Here is a 22,587-nt window from a genome sequence, read left to right as displayed (position 1 = left end):
TCTCCCCCTCATCTACCAAAAGTTAACCTGGTAGTTTCACTAACATTGGTTTACCACAACCAGTTATTTAAAATTCATCTTTGTCTAGGAAAAATCAGGATGATCAACTTTTCCTGTTGGACAATCAGATACAGAATCCAAGTTGGCCTCGGAGAAGTAACAAATTTCAATACAATCCCAGTTTGATAATGCATACTATTAACTTTACTTCCACGTACAAGAAATTGGTTGCCTGAGGTTTGGACAAATTCTGCTTGCCTTCCCAATGTGTATGTGCTTATGGGATCTGACCGCTTCTGGAGGCAGTAAACAAGACACTTTTGGGGACAGGGGAACTTGAGATGCTGCATTTTTTCTTCCCCATTCACATGTCTTAACTTACAATAGTATTTCCCAGAACAGCATCATGCAGCTTGGCACTGTCCTGGTGGAGCTCATTCTAGGTGAGAAGGAAGAGAAACAAACTTTAAGTTTGTCACTGTCTCCTCCTTCCCCACCCCCAACCCTCAAAAAACCAAACCAAACTTGCCTCTTCAGCAGTAGAGGAACATAATTCTCAGCTGCTTGATCCATAGGATGTCCCCAAAACAGGAAGCGCATAGTGAAATTTGACTGGGTTTGTGTCACATTTCATGCCGCTACAGTCTTTGCAAATACTTACTATAGCATTTTTCCGAGGCCCATCTTGTGTGGAAGCGAACTGCTGAATATATCGAGGTGGGGAGGAGTGTTAACTTTTGCCACCTATCCTGCAGTAATGTACTGTCTGCAGAAAAGTCTCCTGCATTTCTGCCTCAATTAAAAAACACAACAAAATACCAGTTTTCCAATATTTCCATTTAGTGGGAAACTCTTCCGCTGCCATTGTATACACACTTTTCAATAAACAGACCTTCGATTTCTTTTGTCTAATTAGCTATGACACTTGGGTTTCTAGGTCACCAGAATATCTTCTCTCTCCCCATTCCCTTGTGGGCATGCAGCTTCAGGTACTTTGCCTTTTTATGGTTTTATATAATCAATCCAGAATTAACAAACATAAGAAACAGAAATTCTGTAATTAGAAAGGGATGGGGGTGGGGGTGGCGTTAAATATTCATTTCCCCCTTATTCTTGTTGGATTTCCAAACAAATCTTTGGAACTTAACTCATCTGTCCTATTTATAGCAGAAATATTCAAAACACTTAATTATTTCTGGCCTTAAAATGAGCTACTTGGCAGCATTTGCTAGTCAGCAATAGAAAGGCAGTGATGCGTAGAAGTCTGCAGTGGTGCCATAACTTTCATGTGAACCTTGCTGTGAATTTACAAAATGAGACAACTGGAAAAAAGGGGAGATAGCAATTGTTGATTTTAAAAAATCATTTTATCACTTAGGAGTGTAGCAGAACTCTCTCATAACTGAACTATGAAATATTTGTTTCGATATTGTAAATGTGCTTATCAATTAACTAAAGGCAAATAAATTTTATTTGCATCTGTCCCTTAAGAGAACTAGTAACTCTATTAAAATTTCACACATGCCTACACTTTTTCTATTCAGTTCACTACCCCGAAACACTAACCACACTCAGGCCTCTCTCACTAGAGAAAGGGGAGAAACTAAAAATGCCGGTCCTTTAGCTGGGTGAAAAGGTCTGACAAAAGCCTTAAAAATTAAATTATGCTTCTTCACACTATATCAAACACTTCAACAAGAACTAGCTTGGAATCTTAGCTCAAACTTTACATCCAAAAGCTCAAATAGTAAACTTTCTGATCATAATAAATTTCCCTTTAAAAGGGGCCGCTATAAACTTTAAAATATATTTGTCTGAAATTTTGGTACCTAGTGAGCTTACAAGCAAAACCCAAGATTACTATGATTGGGAAGTTATTGAGACAAACTTCCCCAGTTTTTTCAGTTGACTGTGCATGTGATAGCACTTTGTGTACTCCCTTTCAGAGTCTTCTGTATCAGCCTTTCCCTTATAAATATCAACATAGGAGCAAAACAACATCTATTTTTTAAAAAGCCAGCACCTCTTATTTAAAAAGGTTATTGTATCAGAAAATTTTTAACTTAAAAGACCCCAAGCAAACTGTTCCTTTAAGCAGTTTTCGTACTAGTATCCCTAAGTAACTTTTTACTGCTAAATTTTGAGCTGATTTTACTGACTTCTCATGTAAGGCATCATTTTCCTATAGGCTCCAGAAAGATGGAATTCATGGAGGTCATTCGACACTTACGAAAGCCTGGTGTTAGGAAATAATCCTAGGTTTTGATCTTTTCTTTTGTAACCAGTTCTTGTGGTGGTGAGTGCAGACAAATTCACTCTGTAGTCACTTAATGAAAGACCATTCCTGCCCCAAAGAGACTACAATCCGAATAAACATTAATAAGTGGGAGGGGAAACGGGCACAGAGAAGTGGAGTATTCTGTCTTCTCTTGAGATACAGTGGACCGAACAGTTGGTAAAACCATTGTTTTACAATAATTTCGTTCTGGAAAATTAAAACTCATATAAGGCAAACACTGGATACTGTGACGGTCAGGCCAGAAGGCTACAGGAGAGTGATAGACGGCAGGTATATTAACCTCAGGTTAAGCAGGTCCCTTTTCCTGGGTAAGGTAACAGGGGCAGTTCCACAACAGGAGCTTGCTGGAACCAATTAAGGCAGGCTAATTATGACACCTGGAGCCAATTAATAATAATAATAATTAATGGAGATATCCCATCTCCTAGAACTGGAAGGGACCTTGAAAGGTCATCAAGTCCAGCCCCCTTCCTTCACTAGCAGGACCAAGTAGTGATTTTGCCCCAGATCCCTAAGTGGCCCTCTCAAGGATTGAACTCTCAACCCTGGGTTTAGCAGGCCAATGCGCAAACCACTGAGCTATCCCTCCCCCCCATTAAGAAGCTGCTAGAATCCATTAAGACAGGCAGGCTAATCAGAGCACCTGGTTTAAAAAGGACTTCACTGCAGTCAGTGAGGGGTGTGCGAGGAGCTGGGAGCAAGAGGTGCAAGAAGCTGGGAATGAGTAGGCGTTCTGTTGGAGTACTGAGAAGTACAAGTGTTATCAGACATCAGGAGGAAGGTCCGGTGGTGAGGACAAAGAAGGTGTTGGGAGGAGGCCATGGGGAAGTAGCCCAGGGAGTTGTAGCTGTCACGCAGCTGTTACAGGAGACACTAAAGACAGTTACCGTCCACAGGGCCCTGGGCTGGAACCCGAAGTAGAGGGCTGGCCTGGGTTCCCACCAACTCCCTATTTGATATGAAAGGAGTCGATCTGGACTGTGGGTCCCACTGGAGGGGAAGATCTCTGGCCTGTCCCCTGACCCATTAGGTGGGCCAGCAGAGACTGTGGGGGATTGTTCTGCTCCTTTTCCCCATGCTGGCCAGTGATGAGGTTAGCCGAATGAACGGCAGGTTTGTGCCACTAACAAAAGGAGCCAAACTGAGGACTGCCGAAAACCTCTGAGGCAAGCAAATCCGCCAGAAAGCGCAGAACCAAGGCAAAGGAGGAACTTTGTCACAACACCAAAATAGTACTAATTGCTCTCAATCAGTTTGTAAGCACCTAGAGGATATAGGGTTATAAGGAATAGCCAGCATGGATTTGTCAAGAACAGATCATACCAAACAATCTAATTTCCGGGTTTGACAGGTTTATTGGGCTGGCTGAGCAGGTGGGAGGTTGAGGGGGAAAGGGAGGGAAGCAGTAGACATGATATATCTTGATTGTAGCAAGGCTTTTGACACAGGCCTACGTGACAGTGTTCTGAGCAAACTCGGGAAATGTGGTCTAGATGAAATTACTAGGTGGATGCACGACTGGTTGACAGACCAAAATCAGAGTAGTTAATCAATGGTTCACTTTCGGACAGGGTGTATCTAATGGAGTCTCTTAAGGGTCAGTCTTAGGGCTGGTGTAGTCAATATTTTCATTGATGACTTGGATAATGTAGTGGAGAGTGTGCCTATAAACGTTTCAGATATCAACAAGCTTGGAGGGGTTGCAAACGCATTGGAGGACAGGATTAGAATTCAAAATTGGAAAATAGTCTAAATACAATAAGATGAAATTCAGATAAGTGCATATTACTTCACTAAGAAGGAACCATCAAATGCACAACTGCAAACTGAGGAATAACTAGCTAGGCAGTGGAACTGCAGAAAAGGATCCGGGGGTTATAGTGGATAACATTGAATGAGTCAATGTAATGCAGCTGTGAGAGGCTGATATGTAAGAGACTGGAGGTAATTGTCCTGCTCTACTTGTCACAACTGAGGACTCAGCTGAAGTACTGTCCCATTCTGGGCACTACACTAGGAAAGATTTGGAGAGTCCTGAGGAGAGGAGAGAACTGTCCATATGCAAACTGATTCTGCATCTCCTCCTTGAGTCTGCAAGTAGCGATGGTGCCACCACTGTTCTATAGCTTTGCAAAGCACACTGTTCTAGTTCACTGTGGCTATTTAGAATTGCATGGGCAGCTTGACACTGGCAAGAACATCCATTTGCTGTTTGGAAAAGTTATGAGCAGGCATTGGAGTTATTCACTGAGGCAAAAGACACTTCCCCTCCCCACACCACTTTAAAAAAAAAAAAAAAAAAAAAAAGGCTGGTTGAAGAGTTACACTAGTTGAGATGACTTCTCTTCTGTCCGTCCTGGCCCTCCTTATGACAGCCATGTGGCTTGTGGGGATAGAAGAGACAAAATTCCTCCTTCTGTTGTGCATCTGTGGTGTGTAAGTGTGGCGCTTCAGATTAGAGCCCTGCGCAGGACTTTTTAAAATCCCATTCCCACCTATTCCTGCTGTTATGGCATCAGGTCCTACGGGATCCCAGTCCCACTGCAGGGCTCTACTTCCGATTTTTGTAAGATATTACAAGCCAGAGGCTGAGAAGATAGAGGTCTAAGCATAGTCCAGAGAAAACACTGAAGATTGGTTTTTCATCAGTTTGGTGCTCCTTCACGTCGCTGATGAATGGACTCTTACCCTTGTCTTTTATATCTCCATCTGGCTAGTAGATGTTTGGTAAGTTTTTCAAGACCTGCTGGTAGCCAAGGCCTTTCAGCAGACAAATGCAGCTGGATAATCTCCCCCTCACTTATACCAAGCCAAAAAACAATTTTTTGGGGTGGGGGGAGGAACACCCCCCTCACTTCCCCCAAGTGCATTTTTGTTCCAGATCTCATCCATGTTGCAAACTCAAGCTGGCAACTTTAGTATCTTGCTCAGCTTTAGTCCTGACTTAGTTAGAATTAACTTTTGTAAACGCAAACTCTTAAGTAATGATACTTGATGGGCCCATTCCCAGAGTTGAGTTTTGAGGTAGGAAACTAAATCTTTTTTTGTGTATGCCTCCAATTTAAATTCCTGTAGCTATGCCTAATAGTACTAGTACTCAGTTGTGTGGAAAATACTAGCTGCGGAAACTAGGCCAGACCTTACTACTGAACTTGGAAAACTGAATACAATGTCCAAATAGGCAAGTACGTCTCAACAGTGCTGTGGGGATAGGTGTAAAGAGTTGGCTCTAGAGTGCTATGCGACAAACTCTGTTTATAGATCCCTGGTGGAATAGGCGCTAACACTAACTTAAACAGGTGTTCTCTGCAATACTCATCTTTGATATAGGACAAGAACTATTTAGCTTTGACTCTATCAAGACCCAGAAAATATGCACAGTTATAGGAGTTGAGGAAATCTGAGACTCATATCCTAGGATCTGCCCGACTTCTAAAGTTTGCACATCATCTTCTGTTGATGGAATGAAGACAATATCATGTTTCCTGTGAAATTCAGTTAATCTTGGGACTGTAAGTAGAAAGGTTTTAAAGATCATTCTGTTGCTATGAAAGCTAAGAGGAGAAAGAGCCTTGTGGTAATTATCCATTAAGCTTATTTCTGTAAGAGCTGAGGGAGGTACTGATGCAGGGTGCTCAAAATGAAGTGTAGAGCCTTCAAGGGAAAATGAGGTTCCAGGCAGGAACTTGACTGTTCCCCACTGCTTTGAAAGACTTTTTTCAGAACTATAAACTGAGTACTACCCTTTTTTTATTTAAGTGGGCCATGAGACATCATGTGTTCACATGCTTGGAAGCAGAAATTTCTTATTTTCATAGACTGGAGTGCATGTGTTCTTAGAACTGGATAACAATAGACAGCTCTTGCCAAGAATCAGACGAATGGTCACTATCATGCCACTGGAGTCTTTAGGCTTTGTGGTAAACTACTGAATCTCTTACTATGCCACAAAACCATTGGAATGCATAGGAGCTCTACTCAGAGGTGTCCCTGTCTGAGAGCAGGATCCAGGATACTGTAGGCCTGCCAGAAATGACTTGTCAGAACCAGCAGATGTTGGCTAGGATTCTGCTATCAATGAGTCAAATGGTGGCAGCATCATTTGTTTATACCTAATGATTTGTCCCCACAAGTGACAGCTGTCACTGGATCCTGAGGTACCTGTGAAAGCAACTCATACGAGTACCTGCTGCATTGCATCCTGGTGATGGGAGAACTCTACCTTCTGGGCTTGATTTAGATTATCATTGGACTGTCAGTTGGATCTGGACTTCCACGTTCCTTCAGCTCAAATTGGAATGACCGCAGTGCGCATTATTATGGTTTGACTAAACCCAGTCAAGAGAGCCTCACACCCAAGACGCTTGCTTTCTCTGTGAATTACAGCTACACACAAATCATCTGGAGATTAGGGCAAACCAGAGCCTATAGGGACCTGGTATTCCACCAGGTGTCACTTAAAGTGAGAGGGAAATAGGATCATGCCTGTGTTCAGAAGCCCTGTTGGTGTGGCATAGCGAGCCGTCTCTCAACACACTTCTAGTGGGAAAGGAGAAGCAAATTGGTGTCAACCCTCAAATGATCCCTGGAATGATTCTTTTAAACAAATCCAAGTAGTACCTGCTGCCCATCCTGAGCACGCTAACTACAGGGACATGCAGCAAGACTTTTCTAGCTGTTCACAACCACCACACCAGGGGCATGTGGTGCTAAATGAGTCAGGTCCTAAATCACTTAGGGCTGTATCTAAGCAAACTGGGAACCAGTGGAACATGCAGTGAGTACTGATGTCTATGGTTATGTCAACACAGCACCCTAAGGCCAGGTCTGTGTGACCCACACCTGCAGACTCAGTGTTTCCAAGTCCATGCTTGAGCATCCACACTGCATTGGAAAACCTGACCCTAATGACCATGCTGGCTCGTCCATACAGCAGTACGCAGACCTGCGTCAGAAATTCAGCGTCTGTGGCCATATATTATCATATACAAGGATTCCTAGTGCCCTTGCCTGCTGAAGCTGCTCTGGGGCTTGTTTCATAGTGGGCTGTGGGAGAACTTGTCTGTCTGTCCCACCAGAATTGAATGACAGTGTTTTGGGTGGCTTTGGCCTGCCAGCACATTCGGACGAGCCAGTTTGTGTCCGCGCACTCTCAGCAGCCAGAGCCAACATGGATCCTGCCCCAGTGGAAGAACTTCTCTACCTAATGCTCTGTCCTAACTTGGAAAACAGGTGGGGCATCTGCAAGATGCTGGTGGACATTTTGGCCTTTTCTGAGCTGCTAAAGACACCTCTCAAAGGGGCACACTAATGTGCCAGCTGCGACCCCGCTGATGCTGCTCATGCCTGTTGCTTTAGCTGCAGATTCCACCTGCGTAGACTGGCGCTTCTGGAGCAGGGCCACCAGCACAGGCTACTGGGATCACACAGTCATGTTGGGATGACTATCAGTGGATCCAGTACTTCCGAAGGAAGAAGCAGATGTTTCTGGGGGTCTGTGATCAGTTAGCCCCTACCCTCCGGTCCCCAGTCACCCACTTGAGGGAGGCCCTCCTGGTGCAGAAGTGGGTAGCTTTAGCAATCTGGAAGCTGGCTACCCCAGACTGCTACAGGTCTGTGGCTAACCAGTTTGAAGTTGGCAAATAAATGGTGAGGATTGTGACAGAAGTTTGTAAAGCGATCAGGACGATGTACCCAAAGGTGGTGGGCATGACAGGTGTTCCTGAAATATTTGCAGGCTTTGATTGAATGGGCTTTCCAACCTGCACCGGGGCCATCGATCGGATCCATGCATATAGATTGCCCTCCACAAGGAGCACAAGTACATAAACCACAAAGTGTATGACTCCGTCATTAGGCAGGTTCATGGACACTAACGTGGGATGCACTGGCAGGGGGCATATACCAGAGTGCTGGAGATGGGGACTTTACCTTCATTATAAATGGAACACTGTCCCCGCTGTTACTCTAGGGGACACTGCTTACCCATTGTTGCCATAGCTTATGAATCCATACCATGGTTTCAGAGGACCTGGCAAAAGAAGGGTAAGCTGCAGACCCAGTGACTGTAGAATGGTGGTGGAATATGCATTTGAAATCCATTCCTGCTGCCTTCAAAACCGTTTGGATGCCAGTGTAGTCAGTACAGTCTGCATTATTGCGGCTTGCTGTGTTTTGCACACTGTCTGCATGGAGAAGGGGGATCTTTTTGCCAGGAGTGGACTCAAGACACTGCCAGATTTCTGCATAAGTGCACACAACCAGACAGTGAACCTGTGCTGACTGCTGCTGGATCCACATGCACAATCGAAATCAGGGATGCCTTGTGTGCCCACGTAATGGATTTGCACATTGGAGTTTTGAATAAGTCCTTGCATATTGACATGAATATTTAAAGGAGATAATCTCCAACTTTTGCTAGATCTTCAATTGTAGTGCTCAAGGATAAATGTTAAGATGAATTTTCAAGGATCAACAAAAGTTTGTGCCTTCTCCCCTTTTCTAGAGAATCTTAAAGATGTGTTTTCTGTTTGGGCTTTTTATACAGTATTGGGAATACTTAGTCTTGACTTTCTTCACTTGCAGGGGAATCTGAATGAAAGTTTGAGGTTGACCTGGGTTGTAGCACTCTTAGCACCCTGTGATGGAGAAGGCCAATTTTGGTGCTTTCAAGGCTAAGTTGGGACTTGCTGCTATTAATGTCTGTGTGTCTGTATAATGTGAAACTGTGACAAAGATGTGGTGGCCATTATTCTCTGCTAGGCCAGGAAGAATTGTCCGCTCAAAAAAGAGAAGTTGTTTCTAAATCCTTGACCTTGAAAAGGCCATCTTATTAATGCTTCATTCAAGACACTTAATTTCAAGTGGGGCAAAATCACGTCTGCATTTTGCATGCCCATCTAAATATATTTTAGGATAAGTGCATAAATTTATCTTGCCTACTACTTTGTGTTCTCTTAAAATGGATTCTAGCTCTGTATGTTCAATGTTAGCTTATTATTAACAAGCAGCGTTGAAAATGCAAACTTCCCAATATACTTAATAATTAAAATCAGTGTTGTGTTGGAATTGGAGTTCATAAATTTCAGCACACAATCTTTTTCAGTATACCTCTGTGAAACACTAGGTAATATTAAGTTAGTACAATTTGGTAACCAAAACTGTCAATCTTCTGTCAATGGAAATGTAGTAGTGTTCTAAAAATAAGTTTTATGTCCTCCTTTAACATAGAAATTAACATAAAAATTGAATTTTTATTTAAGTGAGAAGAGGTAGCAAAGATCCTTGTTTGTGACAGAAGCTACGTTTCCAAAGGTCTTAGAGAGGGTTTCAGAATATTAATGCTGAAAAGATAATTTTGGAATGCGAGACTCCTTTACAATTGAAAGAAAGTTGAGGTGCTAAGATACAGATGCTGCTCCGCAGCGTATTACATATGGAGCTCATAAAAATAGACAGTTTTCTGTGTCAGAGAACTTGTGCCGTTGGGGACAAGATCCATGTGAAATGGAGAATATAATTAATTCTGACAACTGGCCCAAGACAACTTACAATACCTGCAAAGTCATCATTCATAGCAATATGATAATGCCTTGACCCATGCGTCATCAAATTAACCATGGAAAAAGTATATGTGCAGTGTTGTAGCCATGTTGGTTCCAGGGTATTAGAGAGACAAGGTGAGTGGGGTAATATCCTTTATTGGACTAACTTCTTTTAGTGAGAGAGACGCTTTCGAGCTACAGGGCTCTTCTTCAGATCTGGCAAAAGTATGTGACCTGTAATTGCATTATTGGAATTCAGAAAAGTGTTATATGTTTAGCTTGATTCACTAATTGTCTTTTCAAATGTTAATTTCTAGATAAGAGTTCGGAGGAGGATGCCCTGGTAGACTCTGATGCCCTGGTTAACTCGGAAGATGAAGCAGATTTGAAGACACCTTGCCCTATACAAATTGTTCTTGCACATGAAGATGACCATAACTTTGAACTTGATGAAGAGGCATTGGAGAACATTTTGCTTCAGGAACACATAAAAGATCTCAATATAGTAGTAGTATCTGTAGCAGGGGCTTTCCGCAAAGGGAAATCGTTTCTACTGGACTTCATGCTTAGATATATGTACAACAAGGTGAGTAGTTGAAGACTCTTCCTGCAGGAATAAATAAGATACCACCTAATTTGCTAGCTCTTTGCTTTGGCGATCTTGTTTATATACCATACTTTCTCTTTATAAAAAAACAAAAACAAAACAACCCTGCCCTTCTGACTCCAGAAATATTGACATGGCGTCAAGTTGGTGGAGGCCTTACAGTCATCATGATGGCATTTCTCTGTAATGTGATAACATTTGAATACAGCCTCCAGTCAATTTGAGTATTTCAGGGAATAGTCTGGGCATCAATAACCAGAACCCTGTTGATTTTATGGGAACCTAAAGAGGAAAAATGGAGTATGGCCATCAGATTAGCACAGCTGCAAGCACCGCTGCAATTGTCTCAAAGACTTGGTTGATGATGCTTGTTAATTCCTTGCAGCATAACAATGCCTCTATCTCATCTCCGCTGTGAACACCCTGAATCACTTCTCTCCTAGTCAGAAAGAATAATGGCAGCGGATGGGGGGGGGGGGGAGGGAATAGGGTATCCTGATATGGGGGGAGGCACGGGAGGAATAGGGGTGCACACAGACCTCTGCCATGTGAGGGAGGAAGAAGGAAAAGGGACACACAGCATTTCAGGTCCTGAAATAGAAGGGGGATGGCGGGGTGGCCCACAGGGAGCTTATGGGGAGGAATGGAGAATGCATGGAGCCCCTGCTGGGTGTGGTGAGCACAGCTGACAGAAGCTATGACGTGTGTGATGCACTAGTAATACTGGTCTTCAGTTCTGAAGTGTTTTCAGATATTCTTTGTAAGTATCTTGGTTTCTTACAGTGGCTAGGTTAACTTCTTGTTGGTGTCACAGCAGAAATTGGCATGGAGGAAGGATTTGAGACAGGGTAGTGGCTTCCAGATGAGTTTGGGGAGAATACTGTATGTATAAGGTGCGGCATGCAAGAAGACAGATTTGTGGAGAAGGTGGACTAAGACTATAGCCTCGAATGCCTATCAAACCAGTTCCAAAGAGCTGGCTGATAGCATTTTACTTCTATTGACTGGCAGCTCTCCTCCTTTTAAGATCGTATCTAGCACTTGCTCCCCCCCTCTCTCACTCCCTTCATACAAAGGACCTGAAAAATCTTACCAGACACCTGTTAGTCAGAGGACTACGTGAAGATGAGGGACCACACCCAAGTGAGAAATCAAGTTCTCTGCCAGTTGCTGCTTGGAGTGTTTTCCTATCAGACTGCTGTCCTTGGACTTAAGCATTGCCAAATTTTTCTAAAACCACAAGCCCAAATGGATTGTAAAACAAGCCCAAACCATCCCCCTCCTTTGAGAACCAACTGTAAGCATTGAAGATATATTCTCCCTGCTTCCCCCAACATACCCCCTTCTCCCCCCCCACACACACTTTGCCAAACCCGATGATCTGAGGGTGCCACACTGCCCCCTGGAAGCCTGTCTGCCATGGCAACTCGCCAAGAGCAATGCCACCCTTCCATGTCGATGGCCTGGCCTGGCCACGGCCCCAGGCTCAGCTGGACAAATGCTGGTGCTGCCAGGCAGAAACAGCCTAAAACACCCGTAGTCGCTGCGGGAGGACTCAAGGGGTAACTCCAAGTGCCAGCGGGGCACGCAGGGTGTCTGTGGTGGGTGGCTGGCTCAGGCCCTGAATCCTACCTGGGGGGTGGAGGTGCAGGAGGGGTCCAGTCCAGTGTTCCTCTAAGTCCTCTGTCTGCTGTCTTCCAGTCCTGACTTTCCACAGAGGCTGGAGTTGCTGCATGGCGGGCGGCATGGTGGTGGCGGTGTGGTCCTTGGATCTGTTTTTGGATTTTGCACCCTGCTCCATGGTCTTTACAATAAAGACCCAAAGATCCACTGGCCAGTAGGTGTCTGATGAAGTGACATGACATCTTGGCTACTGTGAGCGTGGTGGGATGGGGACTCTGCAAATGTAAATCTTTTAGTGTCAGATGGGGTTTTCAACCTTCTCAGTGAATAGTCCCAATACTGCCGCTGCTGCTCACAGCTCTTCTGAACAGCAGTATGAAACTCATGAGTCTTGACAATGCTGCTGACGCCCAAAGTTATCGAAATACAGCAGTAAAACTGACTGTCCTGTTAATTTCACTCACCTCTTTGCCTGGCCCAAGGGGAAGTCAAAATCCCCAGGCCTTGTTTGTGAAGTTGGGGAAATACCCCAGAGCAGAGGCTGCTAACCCCTTTTCACTTGGGAGGGGGAATGAAGATCCTCTCCCCACAGCTGCTGGAATCCCCTCACCGCCTTTACTCTGCAAGAGAGACCTTGAGGATGTGGTAGTGTAGATGTGGGCCAGCATGCTATATGGCTTTTCCTTTGACTTTTCCAGGAAAAAGAAAAATTTGCATTAGATGTTGAGTGATTGTTGCTCACATACTGTCTACATAGACACTGTTTTAGGGCATCCTTCCAAAATGAATACCAGCATTGGCAATTTGAACTAGCAAATATCTGTCTGCTAGAAGCATGTTGCTATACTAATGCCTTCTGCTAAAATAGCAGGAAGTGTGGCTTAGCAATAGCTTTGGATCAAATGGACTGTCTAATCTCCTGGCCTCTTAATTCATGGCAAAACATTTTTCATAAGAGTGACCAGGGATCAGAACAATATTTCAGACTTCAAAAAAGCATGATTGCATAATACTTGTAATTTTTGACTGTTTGTTGTTTCAACTTGTGGCCTTTAAAAAGAAGAAAAATGGCTTCAATTAATTCAGACATTGAATTAAGTAAGGGAAAGAGTGGCAAAGTTTTAACTGCAATTAAGAGCAATTAAATGTTTTCTAGATTTCAGTTACAGAAAACAAACTTGTAATCTACGTATCAGCACTTACATAAACTAACACCAGTGCACATGTGTTCAAGTATCTTTCATCTGCTCACTGAACAGTGATCTTGAACAGCCATGTCCCATGGATAGTAGACACAATATGTAATACAAAATTAACTGCTTCATGCTAGGGGGCCTCAAAGGCATTCTGCTGTGCGCTCATCAGTCCTTGATCGTGAGAACCAGGGTAAATTGTTGCCTTTTTAAAAAGTAATCTAAGGGTGAAATGCTGACCCTACGAAAGTTGATGAGGTGTTTTGACATTGGCTTCAAGGGAACCAGATTTCATCCTAAATCTTGACACTCAATCCTAGGCCACTTCAAATTGCTGCTGTCAAAACTATTTTCTGCTTTAAAATAATGGCAGATGTGCTGATTAATCAGCATTTTGGGGAGGAGAGCAAGATATTGTCACAGTTTACAGAGTGTAAGCTTTTCCATATCCCTGACCTCATTATCTCATATTAATCTGTATGCCCAATAGTGCTGTGTAAGTAAAACTATGTGGGTTTGGTTTGGGTCTTTTCCTCTGTGTTTAGATCTAATATGGAGCTTTCCACCCTGTTTGTCTTGTTTATTCTGTAGTGGTCAGACCAAAGCTGTATCTGGATTTTAAAAAGGGATGGCTAACTATGATCCCTCCTACACACCCTTGTACAACTAATTAAATGCACCATAGGGTGGGAGATGGTGTTTACATTCCTCTGAAGAACGGCTGGTTGGATGCGGTATACTGGAGTAGCCAGATGGTTTGATCTGGCGTGGCAAACCCTCAAGATATATCCAATTCTAGACAATTGGTACACATTACATCTGTGAAATGGTCTGCACCTAATTTACCGTGTTAGTGCAAGAGTCAGGTCTCACAAGTAAGACTGGTCACTATTTGGATGAAGGCTCTGAAGGAATACACGTCTGCTGCAGAAAGACATTGGTGACACTCTTGCCTCAGACAGTACTGACCTAAAGCCCTATGATAGAAGTCAAAAGGGCTGTATTCTCAGCCTTATTGATGAGACAAAGTGGCCTCAAACTACTAGCCATGGTTAAAGATGCCGTGGCTCTTTTCACTTAGACATATTCTTCATTTCCTGCATTGAGCAGCTGGCTGCTGCTGTTGAGACCTGTTAAACAGCTGCCACGTCAGAGACCCAACATGGCAGAGTGGTGGGATAGAGAAAAATCTGCTCTTAGGGAATGTCTGCGCTGGAGGTGTGATTGCAGCACTTGTTGTCGTCATTTGAGCTAGCTTGCTAAAAATGAGAGTGATGCTGCAAGAGCACAGGCTAGCGGCCCACGTACAGGCCCAGCCAGGACCCTGGATACGTGGTCAAGCAGCCAGCCTGTGCAGCTTCATCGCTATCTTTAGCCAGCTAGCTCTGGTACGGTTTTTGCAGGGATAGAGCGAGACCGTCCCCGCCATAATTTTTTTTTCTAAGGTAGCTTCTGACTTCTACCTATGCCACACTCTTGACAATTTACTTCCCTGAATCATGACCACTACTGGGAGATGCTAGCTCATAAATTCATTGAAAAGTGAGCTCTTGAGTATTACCGTGGCGGGTTGAAACCCATTAGGAATTGCCTAGACAGCAACTTCCAAACTGGCTTGTGGACCACTTGCTGGTCACTACCATTGTCCTTTTCTTCTTGGGTTCTTCTAGTAGTCTGCCTTTTGAGGATCTTGTATTTCCTCTCTTGCTGTGGGACCTGGTGTGTGTGTGTGTGTGTGGGGGGGACCTATTTTCCTGATGAGTGGATGTAGACTCCAAATGTTTTTAGGGACGTGAGGTTGGATTTCCCTTATTCAGCCCCTTCTAGAGTGAATTAGGTGTTTTAAATATTGCAGCAGTGGATGTACTCAAAATGGTACAGGTAATGAGTCTTTCTGTAGTTCGTTTGAGGTGTTCTGTGCATATCCATATGACCCACTCTCCATCCCCACTCTGAAGTTAAAGGTATAAAGTTAAAATTTAAGAGCAGGTTAGACAAAGACATGTTAGGGATGGTTTGATATTTGTCCTGCCGTGAGTGCAGGGGACTGGACTAGATGGCTCCTTGAGGTCCCTTTCAGTCCTACGATTCTCTCATTCTAGGAAATAACTGTGGGTTGCAGCCCCTTATGGGGGTGGGGGGTATGTGCACAAGCCTAAAGGCCAAAGCTTTCTCGAGGGAAGCAGTTAAGACACAGAGTCGGCGCACCACAGGAGCATACATCTCTGCAAGCAGTTACCTCAGACTCCCAGTACAGCTGAGCAACCTCTTTTTCTAATGCTTTTTGTAACTTGAAAGCCTGTTCTAAGAAACCAGAGAAGTATATGGAAGTGTGCTAAAATACCATCCTACAAGTGATCCTCTTGCTGTTGAGTAAGTTTGTGCCTTTCTCTTAACAGAATTCCTCGTGTTGGATAGGTGGGAACAACGAGCCATTGACTGGATTTACATGGAGAGGTGGATGTGAAAGAGAAACAACTGGCATTCAGATTTGGAGTGAAGTGTTTGTAATTGACAAGTCTGATGGGACGAAGGTAAATATTTCTATGGCTAAATGGACTCATTCTTCTTTATAACCTCTTAGCTTTTGTTGCCTTCATGAATTTGGTTATAATGTTTGCTTTTTAAGTGGTCAAATACTCTAGTCACCCTCTCTTTGTATTAATCCTAATAGTTTCTAAATAAAATTTCTACTTATTTATGAGACGGGGTGGGGTACAGGAGGGGAGGAGAGGGAGAAATTCTAGCCTTGCTCCAAAGCCTTTTGCCAAAATCAGATCCTCTTAAAATAAATATATAATTTGCTACTGTGTTGCTGTTCAGATACTTTGTGGCTATCCTGGAAGGCTTTCTAGAAGTGACTGCTATTGACAGTGCTGTATAGCCAAATGCTCTGGAAAGTGGAAGTATTCTGCAGAAAAAGCTAGTGAATTCTGCAAAAATGGGACGCTGTCGTAGTCTGCAGTTAGGCTCCAGTGGAATGGCCACAGAATACCTGAATGCCAGGCTTTAAGTGTACGTGGAAGTTGTTGATCCCTCTCTGAACCGTTCTGGATGTGAGGTTCTTCTTGAGATCTAAGTTTTATGTATAATCTCTTCAAAGCAAAGGGTTCACAAGTTGCATTGTGTAGTGAAATATGCAGTGGCTGCTGATAACAAGGATTAAATCTTCTTAAGCCTGCCTCCCAGAGCTCTTGACTGATATTTTTCATAAGCATGGCACTGCTAGAGCCCAAAGGGAGAGTTGGCAGCGTCATTGGCTGGATAATGTTACAAGTTTTAAGTAGATGGTGGCCTCAGTGAATGTTAGAAAGAACCTTACATCCCGAGTTGTATAGCGTTGCCTCTGTAACTTCCATGATTTTTAAGTCAGGGCTAGCTGACTGATTCTGTGATTGCAGAATGGTCAAAGTGTGGGATCTTGTCTCTAGCAGCTTGTGTAATGTTACCCATGTGTTCTTTTTTTCCTATCTTTTATAACGGAAAGAAAAAGAAATCTGAATCTATTTCAAAGATCTAAGGGATCAGACAGAAGTGTCTTGGAGTCGGGACTACTTCACTGTTTCATCACTTAATTGTCAACTTACTTAGTAGGAAACAGCTAGTTTTCCTTCAGAAAATGTTTAATTGCTTCATATCTTCTTGACGTAAGCTTTATCACACATCTAGTGTTCATGAAAGGTGCTGGATTGCTAGCCCCAGAAACTGAAGTCTTCTGGTGTGTCACAGTCAACTGTAAGGGTCGGCTTTGTTACAGTGCCCTGTAAGAGTGCCTCATTGGTCATGGTTGAGGAGACTTCAGGGGGAGAGGCTAACTCTGTATCTGTGTATTCTATCCTTGGCCTCTGCAGAATGCCAGTAAAAGGGTCACTCTTTGGTAGTGGTTTGAGTCGTGGACATCTGTCTACTGGGAGCTGAAGTAAGACTGTCAACTTGGTTTTAATGAGTCATCAGAGGGGCAACGACTTCCACTACCTGGGCTGGATCTGACCCAGCAGCCTAGAGGTGAAACCATAACATCTTGGTTAATTGTTGCTGCTTTTTAAAAATCTTTAGGTGGCTGTACTCCTTATGGATACCCAAGGTGCCTTTGATAGCCAATCCACTATCAAAGACTGTGCGACGGTATTTGCTCTGAGCACCATGACGAGTTCTGTCCAGGTGAGAATAGCTGTGCTGATAAATGGCAGCTTTTAAACCTCTTTGGCTTAGAAGACATCTTAAAAATATATCTTAGTCACATTTAAAAAAAGAATAGGCAGACCTTTTAAATTTCCACAGCTCATTTAGAGTATTGCAGCTGAATCTCTCTTTGGATCTTTACCTAAGCACTACCCCTGTTACAGGTCCCTAGTTCTGTTGCGCTGCAGATTCTACTAGGGGAATCCCAAATTGATTAAAAAAAATATAGGGATACCTCCACAAAGATGCATGGCAAAAATTGCTAAATAGCCTATCTTTTACAAAGGGGGGGCTGACCCAGCCACAATAACCTCTTAAATGCACTACTGCTGCTACTGTAAAATTTATTACAAACTTCTTGCAGTATGTCTCTTGAATACTATTTTGAGGTTGTTTTAAATTTTCAAAAATGACCGGGTTTTTTTAAGGAGTATCAAATTGGGCACTCATTCGTTTGTAACTCTTGAAAATGTAGGCCTTTGTTTATGCCTATGTTAAGAAATACAGGCATATAGAGAATCCCGCCTCTCAGGAGATGACAATACCCTTCAAAGGTATCTTCTAAATCTATTGATTAAATTTTAAGTCATGAGGGGAAAAAACACACTATAATTTTTATTACCCACTTTTAACATTTAAGAATAGAAAATGAGTTCTTGTAGCTATGTTTAAAGAGACACTGTCAACTTGAAATCTAGTCCACTTTTAAAAAATGAGATACTATATGTTTGCCCTGGAGTCCCCCCCGTCACCTTCTATGCCTTTACAGTCTTGTCTGTTTTTAACTGGCTTTTTTCTTCATTGTTGCTGTCCAAAAGACCCATACAAACAGGAATCTGTGCATTTGATACTTTGTGTATAGTCGGTTTCACTAAGTAAAATTTTTTGGGGGTGGGAATGATACTTTTCCCTTTCTGTTGAAGTAATCTTGCTTGTTACAAATAATAATATACCACAAACTTTTAGATTGTTTTGTGGGTTTCACTTTTTTAATTAAAGGTAAATTTCAAAGCATTCTAACAACCTTGAAATACTATGCTGACCTTCCACGATACCAGGCATTTAGTACATTATCTTATCCTTTTCTCCTGACCCCGGGCTTGTATGACTTCAAATCTAGCCATAGATCACTAACTCTTCTTTGAGTTATGCCTCAGCATTCGGCATTGGCACTGTCTCATCAGTTCAGGGGCCTCAGGAGAGGTAATGATTTATTGGCCATGTTGGCGAAGTTTTATGTCAATTGGGATATTTAAAAGCAAAGGAACAGAACTTTGCAAATCAGGCAATATATAGCAGAGAACTATCCAACTCTATGTGGGCCACCACCAGTGGGGTTCTGTCTGATGCAACATTACCACAATAGCATGTGCTGGGGCATCCCCTATCCCTGCCCCAAGCAATCTGAGTTGGGGCTAGAGAGGAAGGTGAGTTTCGAACTGCTAATGCTAAATGTGTGCCCCTCTTACTCAACTAAGGGGGAGTGTTGAGCAAATTTAAAAAAAATATTTTGCAGCTCATTCACTCTTGAAAGAACTCTGACGAGCTAGGATTAGGAAACTAATCACCCCGAACAGCAGTTACATCCAAAGTAGTTGGTATGCCCAGGTGGCACGTTTGAAAATGGAGTACGTGATACCACTTTGCCTAAATAGTGACCGTTGGCTGTTCAGACCTCAGCAGAGCTGGTGTGAATACTCAAGTTCGCCACTATAGACTAAATCTATGTTACAGAAAAATAAAGAATAAACATTTCTCCTGCTAAAAGTCTTGGAACTGCAATATCTCTTACAGGTTTACAACTTGTCCCAGAACATTCAAGAAGATGATCTCCAACATTTGCAGGTAAATATAAACTGAGTTTACTTAATAATGGCTTTTATTGAAGTGCTGTCCTCTTAGAATTTTTCCGTTCCCTATTTTGCGATTTGAAACTTTAGGAACCCTATTTAAGGGATTGTAAACAACTTTTGGATCAGATTAGATCTATTTTTTTCAACTGGTTGTAAGCACGATCTTTTTAAAAACAATTAAGGTACTGGTAAAGCAAAGGCGGTTAGTGTGATGGGGTGTGAAAGTCTGTCTCCCTGGGAGGGAGCTCCCTGGCTAAGAGGCACGTCTGCCCAGCAATGCTGCTGAGCAGAGGGTCTGCCAAACCAAACAATAGGGGACTGATTTATTTTAGTTAAATTCCAGCAGGAGTCAGAATTGGCTCAGAGAGGCGCTGCCAATTTGGGACACTGTTAAGCACAGCTGTGTCTGATTAAGGTTTGGAACTTTCGGGCTAGTTTGCACTTGAAATTTGTACTGGTGTAATTGTGTTTAGATAGTGGTTGCTTTATTTTGCTGAAATAGTTCTACCAGTACAAGCCCTAGTGTGGATGCAGTTTAACTGCATTTACACCAATATAAGTGTATTCACATTATGGGGGTTGAATTGCTTTAACGACACCAATCTAGTTAAAGTGGCACACCTTTTTAGTGTGGGCAAGACTGTAGAAAGACAAGAAGCTGTCCAAGAGATGGAAGAATTGTCCTGTTTGTAACCTGCGTTTTCTTCTTTCTAAGTCACGTGAGGCGAGAGTGGCCAGAGGTTGCTGGGTTTTGGTTTTGTGCATGGAACACGAGCCTGGTCTCTTTCAAATAAATTTGAAGTCCCGGAGAGACTGGCTTTTGTGTTAGCCAAACCTCTGTCTCCCATCTCCAGCTGCTCAGACCATGGCCCCTGCCACAGCTTGAAACTGGTTAACACATCACCTGGTACCAGGCTCCCCGACACATTCAGCTTCGCAAAAGGTGACAGCTGCCAACAGTAGGAGCCAGCTTATAATTAGACATTTTTCAAATGCATTTCACAGCTAATACCTAAGTGCTTCGTACTGTTTGAACTTTCAGAGTGCAAGCTGAGCAAAAGAACTGGACAGTTTCTTAGAGGTTAAAGGGAAACTCTGATTTCCCAGGTGGCCTTGGTACTTTGGATTCCAGTTGTCAACCTTGGGGTTGACTTGAGTGGGGTGGGAACTTTCTCTAATAGTTGAGGGTGAGATTCATGATTTTGGGGTGGGGGGGAAGGACTGCCTGGTGGATGAAGTTGGGAAAGGGGGATAGGAGACCCATGCAGTCACAGGTTGGAGGAAGTAGTTTGGGGTTGATGGGCAGTGTCTCCTCCCCCAGCTCTTCTGTCCTGTGGACTTGAGGTGGGGGTGGGAAGATGCTTATATTATGGAAATAGAATCTGTGGCTTGTCCTAGGTCCTTGTTTGGGTACTTGGCAGCACCAGCTGTGTCCCTCTAATGTCCACTTTATGGGCCTATCCCCTTCCAGAGTGACGTGGTGGCTGGAGTAGGTCCCGGGTATCCATGTTTATATTAGGTTTCAGAGTAGCAGCTGTGTTAGTCTGTATCCGCAAAAAGAACAGGAGTACTTGTGGCACCTTAGTTTCTAAGGTGCCACAAGTACTCATGTTTATATTAGATACTGCCAGAGTTTACAGCCAAATCAACGCCACCTTATGATCAATGGAAGTAGACTGGGGGCCTCCCAAATGTGGTTTCATTCCGGTCTTTGAGAGGCTCCAGAGGCTAGTTTTGCATAAGTGCTCTTCTGTGCCAAAGGTGCTCTTGCGTTGGGTTCCACCGGGTGCCATCTCTTTCCCTACTCCTCTCACGTGTACATGGGTCCACTAGAGGGGCTAGTAAGGAGACGTAAGACTACTGTGTATCTTCACTGTATTGATGACCTCCAGCTGTCTCTTACTCGCATTGAACCAACAAGCTGGCTGAAAGCTCAAGCCATATAAGATGAGTGATGTTGGTAGGATGATGGAAGCAGCCAGAAGAGAAGATGAAATTAAGGGTGTGTGCTATTTGTTACTAGAGTTTGAGGTCTAATGCCTTGTTGCTGCTGGTGGATCACGTAGCAGCAGTGCATAGGGTAGTTCTCTTCCATCTGCACCTGGCCAGGAGACTGCAATCATTCTCTTGAATGCACACTTTGCTACCGCAATCTAAGACTTTGTCGTCTCGTTTAGACTACTGCACTACTCGGAGCTACGCCTTAAATCAGTTCTGTAACTGAAGCTTGTGCAAAAGGCAGTGGCTTGTTTATTGATGAGTTTCTTGCTGTGATATAATACCAGTGTTCAAGGATCTGCGTTAGCTGCCTGTATGTTGGCTCTGGAGGTTGAGGTGTATCTGTCATTGGAGATTTTTAAGAGCAGGTTAGACAAACACCTGTCAGGGATGGTCTAGATAATACTTAGTCCTGCCTTGAGTGCAGAGGACTGGACTAGAAGACCTCTTGAGGTCCATTCAAGTCCTGTGATTCTAAGTGAGAGACCATATATCTGCCTAACTGTGATGGTGAAGTGTGCAAACTGGATCCTCTTCTTTTCCCCTTTCCCCAAGCTAAAATAGAAATGTGGTGATCTTCAGGGCTTGCTGCATCTGTTTCCCATGCTTTTGAGAAAGGTATCTGGTGGGTAGAGATCATTGGCTAGAGTGAGGGTTAGTCTGTCCTTACTGATTTGGGGAAGCAGCTGCAATTCTAAATTGGCTTTTATTTGTAAGAGATGTCAGAAACCTAAAGCCTCTGATGAGCAGTGTTTTGTAGAAACCCAAATCAATGTGCAGCATTTTGGAGGGGCACTCCCTGGGGGAGTTGGGAGCATGCTAGGTCAGATGGTGACTGCCCCAAGGAGGCCTGGATGGAAAGGTTGGGCAGGGGGACTCCTTTAGCTTAGGAAACCACAGGGTGGGAAGGTATCAGCTGTGCGAGACCAGGTGATCGGGATAATGAAGCTGGAAGCCTATTGGGGTGGGGTGGGGGGCTTTTCAGAGACCATAGGGGGGACTAGGAGAACCATAGGAAGGTGGAAGGGAAATCTTCATGAAGAGGAGTGTATTGTGCTGGAATGACGTGCAGACTTCCTTGAGAGGCCAGGGAACGGATACTCCTCCCTCAGTGCAATTTCTTGAGCATTGGTATTCTCACCCCCCAGGTGCCGAGGGTTAACTTCAGGGCTATTCTTAATATTCAGTAAAAAATTGGAAGCCATTAATTTTCCCATTGATAAGAGGAAGCATTTGGCAACACAGATTATTTTTGTAATCTATATATGGCATTATTCTTAACAGTTTC

The 22,587-nt window shown here is 43.5% G+C and overlaps 1 protein-coding gene across 10 annotated transcripts in view; it reads left to right on the top strand.

Moving 5' to 3' along the window:
• ATL2 (atlastin GTPase 2) overlaps nt 1-22,587 on the top strand; it is a 56,725-nt gene that overhangs the window by 15,083 nt on the left and 19,055 nt on the right. For 6 of the 10 annotated variants that reach the window (XM_065589949.1, XM_065589948.1, XM_065589944.1 and 3 more), the window contains exons 2-5: nt 10,161-10,429; nt 15,666-15,800; nt 17,323-17,427; nt 19,243-19,293. In XM_065589949.1, the coding sequence (XP_065446021.1) occupies nt 10,161-10,429; nt 15,666-15,800; nt 17,323-17,427; nt 19,243-19,293 (560 nt within the window). Of the gene's footprint in view, nt 1-10,160; nt 10,430-15,665; nt 15,801-17,322; nt 17,428-19,242; nt 19,294-20,123; nt 20,245-22,587 lie in introns of those variants that run through there. The other 4 variants (XM_065589947.1, XM_065589950.1, XM_065589946.1 and 1 more) reach the window with 2 other exon arrangements.

The sequence above is a fragment of the Chrysemys picta genome, chromosome 3 (genome assembly GCF_011386835.1).
Source record: "Chrysemys picta bellii isolate R12L10 chromosome 3, ASM1138683v2, whole genome shotgun sequence".
Classification (NCBI taxonomy): domain Eukaryota; kingdom Metazoa; phylum Chordata; order Testudines; family Emydidae; genus Chrysemys; species Chrysemys picta.
This window is presented reverse-complemented; position numbering and strand designations above follow the sequence as displayed.